Source organism: Etheostoma spectabile, chromosome 14 (assembly GCF_008692095.1).
Source record: "Etheostoma spectabile isolate EspeVRDwgs_2016 chromosome 14, UIUC_Espe_1.0, whole genome shotgun sequence".
Taxonomy (NCBI): Eukaryota; Metazoa; Chordata; class Actinopteri; order Perciformes; family Percidae; genus Etheostoma; species Etheostoma spectabile.
Genome location: NC_045746.1, coordinates 17,328,470 through 17,344,910, shown reverse-complemented (window position 1 = coordinate 17,344,910; position 16,441 = coordinate 17,328,470). Strand labels below are relative to the sequence as shown.

Sequence of the window (16,441 nt, the reverse complement as noted above, 5' to 3'; positions counted from 1 at the left end):
TCCATCTAGCATGCAGGTTCTGACAGGCAGAGTGATGGTGGACTCGACACAACATGACCACAGGAGGCTGGTCCAGTTCTGTTGAAAAAAACATTAATGACACTCGGCGTTTCTCAATATGTGTTCTTCTATGGACTTGTGTCCTTGTGTCCTTGTGAAACGTCATGTTTGGTGGCCAAAGTACGACCCAATACACAAGTTAGCATTCGCCAAGAACAGTTAAATCCCCGGATGTGATCTCGACACGCCCATTTACCGAGGATACATCGGATGGTGACTTGTGTGAACTTGGCCGGGCAGGTACCCAGCATCTATCGGGTGTAAAGCGCTTATGGTTTCCGGTACACATTTTCACAATTTACGTCTATTATTAAATCAATATTCATTTTTAAGATGTTTTAAGGCGAGAAATCAGCGGTGTAGATTTTGAATATAGGCAGTTAACGAAAATTATGGTGAATTAAAAAGCCTTCGGAGTTTGAAAGCTCCGCAAACCCCGCGGGCGTAGCAAGCTCGCCAGCCGGGAATGACTTCCGCGAGCCGGTCAGTCAGTCAGCTCACAGACCCCTCTGGCCCCACGTCTAGACAGACCCCTCTGCCCACATTTAGACAGACCACTGCAGCAAAGCCAGGTCCACAATTGAAGATATTTTAAACAATTTTTTCCGCTGTCATATAATTCTGTCCTCCTCATCTGGCTCTCCTCCCTCGCAGGATCCTCTTCTGCCTCTCGGTAACGTATACAGATGGCAGTGACTAACTTACCCTCATCTCAATTTTAATGGCTATTTTAACGTTTCTTTTCTGCTTTCAATTAAAATTGAATCCCGAACAAAGTTACAAGGATTTTTTCCCCGCCGTTGTGTCGGTATTATATAGTTATGGCCCGTGAACTTAATAGCACTTTAATGAAAACCTGGAAGACTAACAACAAAACAACAAGGCGGTGTGAAGGGTGACCGTCCTTGCTTTATTATGAATACACACATCAAAGCTAACTATAAATGGCAATTGCGCCCTCTTTGCTGGGGGTGTTGCGCAATAACAGAGGAACGCTTCGTCTCAAAACTGTCAACAGCGTTTGTGTTCTTCTGAACTTGCAGTTCAGTCTTCCAGGTACAGCTAGCAAGTACGGTCTCCCCAAGAACACAAGTCCGTTCTTTGCTTACTTGGTATTGAGAAACGCCCACTGAATTTAGAATTTACACAATGATGAATTATAACATGAATAACATAACTGGATGGATAGTAGACTGTTCTTATGTGCTGTCACCATGCTTGCATTCTTGCACCATCAGTGAATGTTTATAAGAATATACAGTTTAGAGATAGATATATATATTTATATACACACACATACACAGTGGTGTGAAAAAGTGTTTCCCCTTCTCATTTCCTGTTCCTTTGCATGTTTGCACACTTAAGTGTTTCGGAACAAACCAATTTAAACAATAGTCAAGGACAACACAAGTAAAACAAAATGCAATTTGTAAATGAAGATGTTTATTAAGGTGAAAAAAAAATCCAACCCATCATGGCCCTGTGTGAAAAAAGATTGCCCCCTAAACCTAATAACTGTTGGCCACCCTTAGCAGCAACAACTGCAACCAAGCGTTTGCGATAACGTGCAATGAGGCTTTGACAGCGTCCTGGAGGAATTTGTCCCACTCCTCTTTGCAGAATTGTCCTAATCAGTTACATTAGAGGGTTTTCGAGCATGAACGGCCTTTTTAAGGTCATACCACAACACTCAATAGGAATCAGGTCAGACTTTGGCTAGGCCACTCCAAAGCTTCATTGGTTTTTCTTCAGCCAATCGGTGGTGGACTTGCTGGTGTGTTTAGGATCATTGTCCTGCTGCAGAACCCAAGTTGTTTCAGCTTGAGAACATGAACAGAGTGTCGGACATTCTCCTTCAGGATCTCTTGGTAGCAGCAGAATTCATATTCCTTTTATCACAGCAAGTCTTCCAGGTCCTGAAGCAGCAAAACAGCCCCAGACCATCACACTACACCACCATATTTTACTGTTGGTATAATGTTCTTTTTATGAAATGCAGCGTTCCTTCTACGCCAGATTTACTTGGACACACACCTTCCAAAGAGTTCCACTTTGTCCATCGGTCCACAGAATGTTGTCCAAAAGTCTGGGGATTATCAAGATGTGTTGTGGAGAAATTGAGACAGCTTTGATGTTCTTTTTGCTCAGCAGTGGTTTCCTCCTGGAACTCTCCATGCAGGCCATTTTTGCCCAGTCTTTCCTGATGGTGGAGGCATGAACGCTGACCATAACAGAGGCAAGCGGCCTGCAGTTCTTTGGACGTTGTTGTGGGGTCTTTTGTGACCTCTTGGATGAGTCGTCGCTGCGCTCTTGGGTAATTTTGGGCGCCGGCCCTCTCTGGGAAGGTTCACCACTGTTCCATGTCTTCGCCATTTGTGGATAATGGCTCTCACGTGGTTCGCTGGATTCCCAAAGCTTTGGAAATGGCTTTATAACCCTTTCCAGACTGATAGATCTCAATTACTTTCTTTCTCAATGTTCCTGAATTTCTTTGGGTCTCGGCATGAGGTGTAGCTTTTAAGGATCTTCTGGTGGACCTTACTGTGTCAAGCAGCTCCTATTTAAGTGATGCCTTGATGTGAACAGGTTGTGCAATAATCAGGCCTGGTGTGCTAGAGGAATGAACTCGGTGTGGACAACCCACAGTTATAGTATGTTTTAAACAGGGGGCAATCACTTTTTCACACAGGCCATGATGTTTTTTTTTTTTTTCACCTTTAATAATAACACCTTCATTTACAAATTGCATTTTGTGTTTACTTGTGTTGTCCTTGACTATTGTTTAAATGGTTTGATGTTCCGAAACACTTAGTGTGACAACATGCAAAGGAACAGGAAATGAGGAAGGGGGCAAACACTTTTTCACACCACTGTGTGTATATATATATAATATATATATATATATATATATATATATATATATATATATATATATATATATATAATATATATATATATATATAAAATATGTATACATGAATGTTTAAGTGTTATACAGTGTATGTAACTATGTATTATTATGTATATTGTTATATGTATATGTGTGTAATTATAGTCATGTGTCTATAGGATCAGTTACCATTTTTGTGAAACAACCTATAGCAAAGAAACCCAAAATGAATCCCACACACACCCAGACCCAGACCCGACCCCCACCCATACCCCCCCCCCACACACACACACCTTCTCTGACGATGACCGTGACAGTTTTGCTATCCTGCAGATTCCTATCATCAGTTACGGTCAGTGTAAACTCGTATGTGCCAACCTCAAGACCTGTCACCGTGGCAACGGCACCATCTGCATTTTCAATCTTTACACCATCAGGACCCCTGGTGGAGGGATAGACGGGCCAAAAGAGAGAGTGTGAAAGATAATTTACTGTAGAGGGATAGATGATCCTTAATGACACTGAAAAATATATTGTAACAGAGTTTGCTTTTAAACCAATTTTTTTTGTACATTTTAATTAAACTGCGTTATACTGTATTTGCAATGAAGCTTATATCTAACTATGTTTCAGTTATTGCATTACCTTGGAGCCTGCAGCCAACACAAACTGCCTGCACAGATGTCTTACTCACTTTGTTTGTTTCCAGTGGTAGGTGGCTATCTTCTGGTCATCACTGCTCTTACTGCCATCCAGAGTGGTTCGATCAACAGGCAGCGTCAGTTCCTTCTCTGGTCCTGCATCTGCTACAGGTGGCTTATTGTTTTCTGGAGGATGGAGAGTGAGAGTGACACAGGGGCGGCTGTGGCTCAGTGGTAGAGCGGTTGCCTGCCAATTGGAAGGTTGGTGGTTCGATCCCCGCCCCTGCAGTCATTGTCGAAGTGTCCTTGGGCAAGACACTGAACCCCGAGTTGCCCCGCATCTCGCATGTGAATGTGTATGAATGTTTATCTGATGAGCAGGTGGCACCTTGTACGGCAGCCCCGGCCACAGTGTATGAATGTGTGTGAATGGTGAATGTTTCCTGTAGATGTAAAAGCGCTTTGAGCAGTTGTTAAGACTGGAAAAGCGCTATATAAATACAGCACATTTACATTTACAAGGGTGAGTAAACTAAAAACACATCTCGATTTTACAACCTATATGAAAATTGAAAATGAAGTGGACTGTCAAAGGTGCCTGGTGTCAGGTCCTCTGAGCTTCAGTGAAAACTGCATGAAACATTTCTTTCACAACCAATGCAAAGTAAAAAAGCACATCATCCTTCAACTATCATCAAAATGGAATCTATAGCGCAGCATTAATGCGCTTTCAAATTATGAAATACTGCACTTAAATTGGGATCAATTTGCATAATTTCTCCAGCTTTAATCCAAATCAGATCAGAGTTTGAAAAATGAATATACCTCAAATTACAGACTCTGATTAACAACACACTGCCCTTACTTTCAGATTTCATCACTCACTGGTTCTCAAATGGTTGACATAGTCTGGTCTTTAGGTTAATGTGTGTTCACATAGCAGCACTTGTTCAAACTCTACCAGGCCATCATCCCAGTGGGTGTTGGCATTCTACAGTTTACACAAGGTGCTTATCAGGTTGAATGTGCACCCACGTACACCTTCCATTAGCTGTGTAAAAATGCTATTAAAAGGTTTAACAAATAGAATTTTCTGAAAACAGCTGAAGTAGTGACAGCAGCTTCACACATATAGGCCAAGTATTAATACAGCTACATTATGTAATGCTGCTCAGTATACTCTTCACACGTCATGTATACATTTGCATATGTTCTGTTGAAGAGAGTGAGAGCAAATAAGACACAGAGGATATTGAATACAAGGGAGGAGGACTTGAAATATCAAGATAAGGGTTTAATTCTAGTCCGTTGGCATAAGTGCACACAGCTAAACAAACAGGCTTAACAAACTCAAGTTAATGACTATCAAAAAAACAAGAAAAGAGTGACAGTTGAAAGTAACTGTAATTAATGGCCTCAGTAACTGATTAACTAAATATTCCTCTCAACTTTTTATTAAAGACGTGATTCAAAAGTGCTGAGGTGGTATAAACAGAAGCTCTTTGCCCTCCAGCTAGTTTACCTGGCTGCACAAAGACGGTGACCTGGGCCGTTTCCTGTTGGCCAGCTGAGTCCGTCACTGTCAGCTGAAAGGTGTAGTCTCCCTCTTGCATAGCAGACAGCTGTAAGATCGGCGTCCGTACGCCCTAAAAATGATCAAAAGAATGCCAATGTTAACCATGATTGTCTTAGCCAGGGGAAAATAAACTGAAACATGACAATTTATTTTTATAGTCCTTACCTGCATCTCCACCACCTTGTCTTTACTCTCGGTGCTGAGGGACCACTCATAGGACAGGGAATCATGGTCGTCTGTGCTTTGGTTGCCATACAGAGTGATGGAGTTGCGTGGCAACTGGATGACCTGGATGAAGTTAGACAAAAGACCAGCTATTGGTTACCAGGAGTGCATTGGTATGGTAAATAAAGCAGCATTTAGATTTTTTTAAGTTTTTAGTAAACTACCACACATTCAGACGACTACAAAGACAGGTCTGGTGCAATAAAGAACAGAACCATGACAATAGAAAATACTTCAGACCTGGTTAGGGCCGGCGTTGGCCACAGGCCGATAGTCCTTGGCTTTGTTGACAGTGAGGGTGGCCTGTGTTGAGTTTGTGGCTCCATCTGAGTCTGTCACTGTCAAACTGAGAAGTGAGGGGTTTTTTTTGTTTTGTTTTTTTTCCTAAATCATAATTTCTATGGCAAACTCAAAATTATTTCCCCTCAGACCCCCCCAAAAACATATGTTTGATTTACATTCAAATTTTAGTAACTTCAAGCCCACCATTCATCTGCTTTAAATGGTATAGTTATGACAGACATAGGAGAAAACAGGCTTTAACGGGTTATTGTATTTTTATTTTGTTATTATTTCTATTTATTTCTTTTTGTAAATTCTTGATTAAGATGTTTGCAACATATCTATCTAAAAATACATATGAAACATTGGGACCTCTCTAAATTAAAACAATGTCATGATTATAGACCATCTTTACTTAAATGTGTAGTTCCCAGGCACCAGGTTGGTGAGGGTGAGGACAGGGGTGTCGGCAGAGACCTTCTCCTCCCTCAGGGGACCTTTAACCTCTTCCCAGTGCCAGGCCACCACCTTGTCATCATCTGTGCTCTCTGTAAGGTAGAAGGAAGGAAGGAAGGAAGGAAGGAAGGAAGGAAGGGGAAATGGGCAGTAAAATACATTTAATAGCAAGAGAGGAAAAGGTAACCTGTTTTATGTACAAGGTCTCTCTCTTCAGTTGATGTTGAATATGTTTGTGTATGTGTGTGCGTCATGTAGGACACTCACGGCTGCCATCTATGACTGTAGAGCTGGTCGGCAAGGAGATCTCCTGGAACTTTGGGGAAACCACAGCAACAGGATGCTTGTTCACCCGCGGCTCTATCAGGTGGAAAACATAGAAATTAGCTCACTTACTGGAGCTGTGCATCAGCTGTTTGTGACGGAGGCAGTATGCACAAGTCAGCGGCTACCTTGGCAAAAGTCACAAATACAACTGTGTGTGGGAGGAAAGCAGCTTCTCTTGCAGCAATAACATCAAAGTGTATTTAGTCAACATGAGGCAAAACTGTAGACTGATTCCTGATCATTTACATTATCTACATTGACGGTTAAGAAAGACGATACCATCAAACATTAGACATGACCTTCTAAAGACCTACTGCAGCAGAAGAGCCATTAGCTTAATTAGAATTAGCATGTGGAATAATACACACCTTCAATAACAGGCTGCAAAATTCCATTTCGAAAGGGGCACATAAACCGTCAACCTTGCAAAAAACGTCTAAGATCACCACAACATAAATTAGATTTCACATGGTCGTCCTCACCTGGTTTGACTGTGACATTGACGTAACCTTCTCCATGAGCCCCCTCCCCGTCCACCGTCACCTCAAACTCATACAGGCCCACAGTCAGCTGAGAAAGAGAAAGAAAGAGAAAGTCAAGCGAGCAGAATGAGGAAATTATTATCTTTATCTTATCTTTTTGAGACAATCTGTGTCTTTTACACACTACTGGAATTGTTTGTTTATACATTCAGTAGAGCTCCGGCTGCATGTTTCATTATCAGCAGAGCATGAATATGAGGGCTGGGATCGGTACCTTGCTGAGTTTCAGTGATGTGCTGTGCTTCCCTTCCATCTCCCCACTGTAATCTTTGGGATGAGTTATCAGACGCCAGTCAAATGCATAGGTTGTCTCTGTAAAGAAGTAGCAAAATTAAACAAACCTGCTCATGTATTTCATTCAAATTTTTAAAGGTAAGGATCATTTCCAGATGAGAGATTTTGGGATTGTTGGAGCATGTTCAAGAAGGGAACAAGAGATTAACAAAATTATGACGTGTATTCCCTTTTGGTAACTGTATAATCTTCTTCCAGTCTTGATAGAAAATTCTCTAGCAAGTATTTAGTGTGACAAACAGTATGCTGATGGTGACTCAGGAATGCAACTGTCAAGCAGGTTGTGCTTCATCAGCCCATTACTAAAACACCAAAAATATCACAACATGCTAAAGGATGATCTCTGCAATGAAAACACATTTAGGATACTCGCAAGTCAAAATTAATTTTACAGATTTTCCAGTAGGAAGGCTTTGATAACTCTGTACCGTTTATACACTGAATCCACATTAGAAACTCAACCGCCATGTGTAATAACAGTATGCTACATATTAAGGACAATTCTGAAGAAAACTGCTGAAATGACATGACTTAATAACAGTGTGAAACAAGTTTGAAATAAATGTCAACAGTTTATCTAATATTTCCTAGTTTTACCTGGTGGGGGCGGTGGGACCACAAAGGCGTTGAGCTCGACCTCGTTGCGGGGCAACGTGACCTCCACACTCACTCCTGCAGACACCACCAGCTCCCTCACTGTTGTGGAAAACAACAGAGGATGACTAAAAGACAGGAGCTGGTCTGAGAGTGGAGTTTTCAACACCTCTATTAGGTAAATAAATTAACAATTGATGTACAAGTGGGACAGAGACCACGTTATTTTCCTGCGTTAGTTCTTAGTAACCAAATTTACACAAATTCATTTGAATATTGTATCTTACCTTGTTAGACAGGTAGGAGAAATTATAATAAAAAGCAATTGTGTGCACATGTATTTACAGCAAGATGTAATACAGTCCTTCAACACATCCTTATCTGGTATATTCCATTTAACTGTTCTACAAAATATACTACAAAACAAAAACTGTTGCAGCAGTGGTTGAAATATCCTAAATTGTAGTCCATATTATGGATCAAGGTCCAAAGAATCCTTGATTTGACATTTCGTGTAATGCAACTCAATAGTTTCTATTCACTAGACCCTCCTTCGTTGTAAACACCAACAGTATGTCACCCATTCCTCAGCCCAATTCGTAACACAGGCTTTCTGTTAAAAATGCACTAGTCTCCAAGCCCAAACTGATTAAATTAAAAAAAAAATAACCCTAATGACATAATCAACATTTCTCAGACTTGACAAAACTGACTTCAGAGCCACAGGAATTGTTATGCAACTGTTCTCACAGGGTGAGTACTCCTCAACCCCACCAGTAAACTGATCATGATGTGTAAATTGGTTTCCCTTTTCAATCAAACTGTGACTGTGGGAGGTTTCCTTTCAGAATCACAGGCTCTTGTTGTGCAACTGACCTTCGTACAACTCCCAGGTTTAGTTTTTCTCGTAATTGTTTGCTCGAGTAACAGTATCAGTTAAAAGAGCTAAAACTAGTTTATCAGTCATAACATGACATGTTTCATCTGTTGCTATTTTTGAATGAATACCAGTTAAATGGGGGCATTGTCTTCCAGGGAGGACAAAAAAGATCATACAAGTTATTCCTGTTTGTAGAAGCCCAGCCTATCTCAGCACATTCCTATTGCTTACGTATTTGGCTTCCCACCCAAAGCACATGTTCCTTTCTTTGGGTAAAATAACATCTGAGCAGTCTGCCATACAATATGTGGGCAAAGTACATTTTCATTTTCTCAATCATCAGCTCCAGCAAAAACAAAGACTGCACAGTAAAGGATCCGTTGCAAATTCTGAGACAGAAAAATGTAAAATTAAAAAGGACAACAATGTATTTTTTTTTTTAAAGATTATTTTTTGGGGTATTTTTAGGCCTTTGATAGGACAACTAAAGACATGAAAGGGGAGATTGGGGGGGGTGGGGGAGGTAATGACACGCAGCAAAGGGCCGCAGGTCAGAGTCAAACCTGGACCCGCTGCGTCAAGGAGCAAACCTCTACATATGGGTGCCCGCTCTACCAACTCAGCTTTTGGGGCGCCTTGGATAATGATGTATTTAACCAATCGTAGTAAAGAAAGGACCTGAGATAAGCATGAAGCCTGCAAAACCACAGTGCTACTACATTTTTTAGTAGTTCATAATTAATAAATGAAGACAAGACACTTGAACGAGCTGAAAATAGGTGATCGCTGACACCGACAGCAGCAAAAATTAGCTTCCTTACCAGCCTTTGTTGGAATTGTGATGGTAAAAGTTGCAGCTGTGGGTGTGCTGACATCACTGCTATTGGAAGACGCGGCAGTACTAACGGTGCCTGTTGAGTTCTGCTGTGATGGAGCAGGAGCAATGTCTGCACTCCCATTGTCTAACTGGCTAAGGTTCTTTTGGGCTGTTTGAAGAAGTGTGATGGTGCTGGGTACTGTTGGAGTTGGGCGAGCTGGTTTCGGTTTGGGACTTTCCTGCAGAAACAATTAAAGATTGTATTTTTGAATGAGGTGACATACTCAGAAACCGGAATCTACCACTACACTCTTATCCATAAGTATTTTGGAAAGAATATGGGCCAATTCATTTCAATGCTGGTACAGAAGCTAACTTGCTAACAGCACCTGCTACAGGCAATCCTTGCAAAGATCAATACAAAGTTTCAAAAATAACAAATTTTCTGTGAACTTACTGGGCTGGTAAGTTGCCCTGTGTGTGGTGTGTGGCTTCCTGCATGCTGTGCCTGACGAGCTCTTCTACGTCTTGCTGTGACGACAGGACTCTTAAAATAAAGTCAGAAAAGAAATATATTTTAAAAATCAAAATCTCACACACACACGCACGCACGCACGCAAGCACACAGACACAGACACAGACACACAGAATCTTCCAAATAGCAGCAAAGCAGTTTTTAAGCTTAACATATTTTACTGTTAACCTAAGCATTGACAGAACCATCTGGAAAAAGCCTAATCAATAAAAATATGGTAATTCAGCTGCTCTCTATACCTTTGAGAGAAGCTGAAGAAGGCCAAGGGACTCCTGGTGGGGCTGGGGCAGGGTGGAGATGGGGCAGCCCCTATTCTGCGAGCAGCTGAGAAGCACACATTGCCCGCCGAGGCTCCACACGGCGTTGCAGCTGGGAATCAAGCAGCAAGACTCCCAACATGTTGCCCCACCTCTCCCTTTTGCCAGAGAGTGCCAACCCATGCTAACGATGCTGCTCCAGTGAATCCCCAGTACCCCCCCGGTCACCCGGCAGAGATTTGCTGACACACCTGGATGGAGACAGAAGGAAGGAGAAAGCAATGATATACTGATGTTAAAAACTACAATCCAATGGGAGAGATGATTTACCTTTTGCAACATGGCCAGAGTTAAAAGAAAAAGATGGAAGATGTTAATAAATAGGATTAAAAGTGTGCCTAACAGGTGTAGGTTATTAACTAGTTTCTTGGCAGAGAAATTTTACAAAGGGGTTTGTGTAGCGTGTAGTTTGATCAAAAGGATCTGCCAAAGGCAACATCATGGATCCGCCACCGGGCAGCGCTTCCCAGGCTTTTCAAGATATCCACTTGTTTATATCAATCAGGGCATTGTTGGGTACTCTTGGCATTGCCAAAGGCAAAGGGGCAAAGTGAAACCCACAGTGAGACTTTTCACAGATTAGGCTTTGACTGAACATTTCTCAGAAAAGCTGACATGCAGCCCCAATTTGAGCAGTCAGCCAAGTCAGCAGCAAAGAGAGGAAGTGAGGCGTTTCCCTGACAAAACAAGACACTGATTAAAACCCAAAGCACAGTATGCAGAATGCACGAACACCACCCTCTGAGCCAGACCATTTTAGACTCATATCATTCATTCATTCATTCATTCATTCATTCATTCATTCATTCATTCATTCATTCACGTTTTCGGTATTTGTTCTTTGTAATAACAGAATCTATGCACCCTCAAGAGCACTCTTACACATATTTGAGTGCTGACGTGTGTGCTAAATAATTTATTTAATTTTCTTCACTTTTACGTTGCAATAATATTATGGGATTTAAATTACACTAACATTGATATAATTTATTTTAACTTAAATGCCTTACCTAATATTCCATCCAATCCAATAATTAGTGATTTAAAAATTCTGCAGTTTACGAAGACGTCATGAATCTGACGTGGACTTTTCACTTAAACAAATTCAAGAAAATAATTATATGTAAATAAATACAAAATATTTGGGAATGAGGCCCATTGAGTAGTAAGGTACAATGAAACAGCACAGACTATAAAACACCACAGACTGTAACAGGGAGAAATGGGACGTTATATTTCACCACTAATTAAATTAATCTTCATACAGACACATAAGCCAAACTAGCTGTATAACAGTCCAGGGAAAAGGAAATCTGCTGAGTCACTCTGTGAATTAAGAAAACTGCAGTTGCGATGAAAAAGAACTTAACACTGTTGCAGTGCACTTGCAGTTCTAAATGGTCGACAAACGGAAGCAGATCAAATCCATTGTTTGGATGCAGATACACAAACAAGTATTGATCATTCGTGTCAATTATTAGTAGCCCCTTTTGTCCACTACATTTGGAAAAATGCTGTAAATGAATACAGCACAAGTTCTACTAGACTTAATAAACATTATGTATAATCAATTGCTTTACAGTGCATCAAAAAATGTGTAGTTAGTTATTTTAGATTTCTAAAATTCCCAAGTCTTCATTTCTAGATGCATTTTGGATGAGTGATTGCTGTCAGCGCTTACAGCAGTGATGAATACACAGAGTTTCCTTTGACTGCCTCACAATCAAAACAACCCTGTGTTTCACCAGTTGAATGCTTTTAATGTGAAAAAGCGACAGTAGGAAATGTTGGATTTGCATTAGCAATAACTTGGAAAAAAGGGTTTAGAATCATTAAAATCGTATGAATTTCCATATTGGCACTTTTGACACTGGTGTTCTCTAAAACACAGGTAGCTACACTATTTTTAAATATGTTAGGCTAAGATAGAGCTGAGTGCAAGGTAACTCAGTTGAGAGCTTATCCTGCTGATGGCAAGGCCATAAACAGTTATTGGGGCTCAGACAGTGTGTACCCGTAACTATTGCTACCATGGCAACAAGAAGGCTAAGGTTGACGTTATGGGACATCAGTGTAAGTTAAGTTTGGAAAAATACAGGTCTTGCCACACACACACAAAAACACAAAAGCACTATAGTTTGTTTGAGAAAGGACCCTTTGGCCTCGGTTTAGTCATCCCACCCCTTGTCCACTCTTCTTCTGTCCCCCACCCCTCAACACACAAACGCACACAATTTCCACTCACAGAGCCCCTATTGTCCTGTTCCACATTGTAACCCACTGAGTGGAGTGCCATCAGAAAGAAGGCACACATTCACACACAGCAGGGGTGCCAACAGTCCTCTATCTCTCTACCTCCAATTACAATGATAGTATACACCAACTAAGAACCTAAAACCATCCAAGTATCATAAGATTCTAAGAAGGATGAAGATCCACCCTGAGTAATCAGAGGTGTGTGACTTTGCCGAGATGAGGCCCAGATGTGAGTTTTCCCTTATCATTACTGTGTCAACAAAGGTGGTTTTACCTGTTGAGTTCAGGGTGATGGTTTGCTTTACCTGTGGGAGAAGCCAAGACCAAGAGGAAGGTCAGCGGTAGGAGGAGGTGAGGTAAGCTCCAGGTGAGCAGCTTGTGGTGTGCACAAGACATTTTCCACAAGGACCGAGGACCTAGAAAAAATAAATATAACTATGTTAGTGTGTTAGTGTGCTTTAATATTACAACAACAACAGACGTGGGCCACTTAAATGAGCAAAGTAAAATATCCAAACAACAAAACGTTGGAATAGTTGTGTCCTACTCTTTCCAGTCTTTGTGCTACACTAAACTAACTGCCTGCTGGCTGTACCCTTATGTTTACCAAACAAACATGAGTGGTGCCAATCTTCTTATCTAACTCTCAACAACAAAGCATATAGGTGTATTTACAATACTGTTGAACTATTCCTTTAACCTTGCAAGGTGTACAATAACCCATGTTGGGATCCTGACAAATTGTAATTAAATGTACTTATTAATACCTCATATAAAAATAATTTTAGAAAAAAGTAAGGTAAGGGTACTTTATTGACACAGAAAAATTAATTCTCTGCATTTTAACCCATCCCATTCCTCAAGAGAGCAGTGGGACGAACTCCAGATCTGAGCCAGTGCCTTGATCAGGGGCACTGATTGGAAACCCTATTTTACACGTTATTGATGGTGAGGAAAACCACCCTGGAAGAAACTCACGCAGACACAAGGAGAACATGCAAACTCCACACAGAAAGGGATTTGAACTTCTTGCTGTGAGGCCACAGTGCTATCCACTGAGCCACCATGCCGCCCTAAATATAAAAGTACTAAAAGGTATACTGAGAGCATTAGTTTAAAAAAACTGCACCAGAAGAAATGTAGCCTGAAGGTTATTTTTAATTTCATCAACCATTACAGTCTGGTCGGCCTCGCCCCCCTTACAGAACTAACATCTGTCAATTCAACTAACCAGCTGAAAGTACAGATGGTTTATTTAAATAACTGCACAAATGTAATCAAGCATACCTACTAAACAAAAAACGCAACCTGCAAACACACGCCATATTTACCTTTCTCCCAGCCAGGCGGTGGACGAAAGAGATGCGGAGGGAGACAGAGAGGGAGAGAGAGAGAGAGAAAGCGAGAGAGAGAGAGAGCGAGTAGTTAGGTTGGCAGCCAAGTGCTGTGAGGTGATGGGTGAAGGCAGGTCAACACCAGCACTCTGAGGAAGAGATCCAACATGGCCGTCTCTGGGGCCTTCGAAGGCTCAGCTGCTCACACAATACACTACAGAGTGCAAGAAAAAGAGAAAAAACATGTGGCTCCTTCAGTGTCATTCCTATTGGTGTGAACAAGCATGTGAACAAATAGGCCTTATCATCAACTTGATAACAAATGTTTATGCAAATAAAATTCAAACACCTCAACTGCAGATACTCTAAAGAGAGAGCAAAGACTAGTAATGTTCTTAAATTAACTTCCCTTACAAAAACATGTATGTACCATATTGGATCTGAACTTTAAAACATGGTAATGAGAAACACTATGTCATCAAAAGCATAGGAAGAAGAAAAAAATAAATTCAGATAATTCAGTTGAGTGGTACCGGTATAACATGACTCACCATCTTGTGAGCTCCCTCCTTTTCACTATTAGTTTAAGCAACAAGAAATTTATAAGGGGAATAAAAAAGGTAAGAATATTTAAATACGTTTGTGAATGGTCTTTAGTCCTTCTTAATTGTTGTACAAAAATGCAATCTGTCTGTCATGGCGTTTAGTCTTCTAGTATTGCAAGCTATTACCCAGCCTGTATGTTCATAACAAACGTTAAATGAGTAGTGATTATTATCTGGGAATACAACACTTTGAACGACTGGTGAATACAAAACATGATTTCTAACCCTCTCCTAAATTCTTGGGGACATAAGTATACAATATAAAAAGTTAATTCCTCCAATGTTACAACACTGTAACAAATGTTTAATATGTTAAACTATGTTCAAGACACAGTCACAGGCTGCCCAGGGCCCTGAGGTAACGCTTAGTGTCCTTTCCCACAGGAAGTGTGATGAGGAAGTTTCTCATTCCAAAGAAATTCGTGATGACAATAAAATAATTCTATAATAATTAACTTGCTGAATGAGTCACAAAAAAGGAGCAGGAAGGAGATTGTTGTACTGCTTTCATGATGGTTAAACAATATGGATTATGGATTATATAAATTCTTTTGAGTAAAGTAAAACTTCAGGAAGTCTGATTTATGATTTGATGAGGAATGCATGGAGTTTGAGTCTGAGTAAAAGAGCCATAGTGCACTTTCTTCATGTTTTGCAAGTTCTTTCAGCAGAATGGGCTAAAAAAAAAAAGGGAGGGAGGATGAACAGTACAAATCCTGGGATACTGTGTTCAAGACGTGAGCAAGCCTCTTCCACCCCAACGTCTCAGGAGACTATTATGGGGCAATATAGCAATGAATCAAGCAGCTTTCACAAGCATCTGCTGTGATGACAGTTTGTAGATGTTAGATAGACACTATATAACCATGTGGTTGAAAATAATGCTGTTATTATTTTTTAACATTTTTACAGACATGCAGATAGTGATACTATTTTCAGAGTTACTACTTTGTAAAGATTTCAAGATAGCATATAACTGGTTAAGATTATTATTTCATGACAGCAGACATTTTTGTCTAAGATGATAAACATGTCTGTTACAACTGTATTATATCTGTTAAAAGTTGAATGTTGCTGTGATACACTTTACAAAGATGCAGTTTTAAAACTAAAACAAAGTTGTGATCACCAGGCAAAGATCACAAGCTCTCACACAGACACGCAATCACACAACATGAACTGCTGACACAAACCTGTATGGTCTGCATCCACTAGTGAGTCTGCATTCCTGCACATGAACGCTTGAGTCCCAGCAGCTTCCTTCTGTGCTATAATCAACAGATCAGTAAATCCCAAATCCACAAAGTCATTAGTCCTTCTGCGCTTGGTTTTCTCTCCAAATCAGCCACAAAATCAGAGTAAAGAAAAACAGCTCCAGGTAAAAATAGTCCAGACAAAAAATGTGAGGGATCCAGTCACGTTTTTCCTCCTCTATCTACAACATTATAGATTTGCCTTTTTACTTCCCAAATGCCTAAAGGCTGGTGGTGACTTTGAGTGTGTGCCACAGCAGTAGTGCACTACTGCACTCAGTCACCTTGGCTGATGACAGCTCAGCCATTAGCGACATTTCAATACCTACTTTTCCCTTGAGAAGCTTCTGCAAAACAATGATCTCTGTGACCAAAAACCCCCTTATATCCGCTCTCTCTCTGGATGTTTCTTCCTCCTCCTCTTCCTCACTCTCAGTTGCAGCAGTCAATAAGACACTTGTCAGCACTGTATTAGCTTCTAGGCAGACAGGTTGGTGGAGCTTTCTCTGTAATGGTACCAAGGCCCACACAGTTTCTTCTAGCTGCTACAGGGAAGG

General features: G+C 40.8%; 1 protein-coding gene across 5 annotated transcripts in view; it reads right to left on the bottom strand.

Annotated features, from left to right (window-relative positions):
• kiaa0319l (KIAA0319-like ortholog) overlaps positions 1-16,441 on the bottom strand; it is a 38,534-nt gene that overhangs the window by 20,248 nt on the left and 1,845 nt on the right. For 2 of the 5 annotated variants that reach the window (XR_004334959.1, XM_032535314.1), the window contains exons 2-17: positions 15,825-16,429; positions 14,024-14,240; positions 12,998-13,108; positions 10,359-10,627; positions 10,042-10,131; positions 9,589-9,823; positions 7,891-7,989; positions 7,214-7,311; positions 6,940-7,027; positions 6,398-6,490; positions 6,090-6,222; positions 5,633-5,738; positions 5,333-5,455; positions 5,114-5,237; positions 3,645-3,777; positions 3,244-3,392 (exon numbers count right to left, since the gene is read on the bottom strand). Coding sequence is in view for 4 of the 5 variants with exons in the window: in XM_032535314.1 (XP_032391205.1) it covers positions 3,244-3,392; positions 3,645-3,777; positions 5,114-5,237; positions 5,333-5,455; positions 5,633-5,738; positions 6,090-6,222; positions 6,398-6,490; positions 6,940-7,027; positions 7,214-7,311; positions 7,891-7,989; positions 9,589-9,823; positions 10,042-10,131; positions 10,359-10,627; positions 12,998-13,088 (1,831 nt within the window). In the remaining variant the exon portion in view is untranslated. Of the gene's footprint in view, positions 1-3,243; positions 3,393-3,644; positions 3,778-5,113; positions 5,238-5,332; positions 5,456-5,632; positions 5,743-6,089; positions 6,223-6,397; positions 6,491-6,939; positions 7,028-7,213; positions 7,312-7,890; positions 7,990-9,588; positions 9,824-10,041; positions 10,132-10,358; positions 10,628-12,997; positions 13,109-14,023; positions 14,241-15,824; positions 16,430-16,441 lie in introns of all 5 variants that reach the window. The other 3 variants (XM_032535316.1, XM_032535317.1, XM_032535315.1) reach the window with 3 other exon arrangements.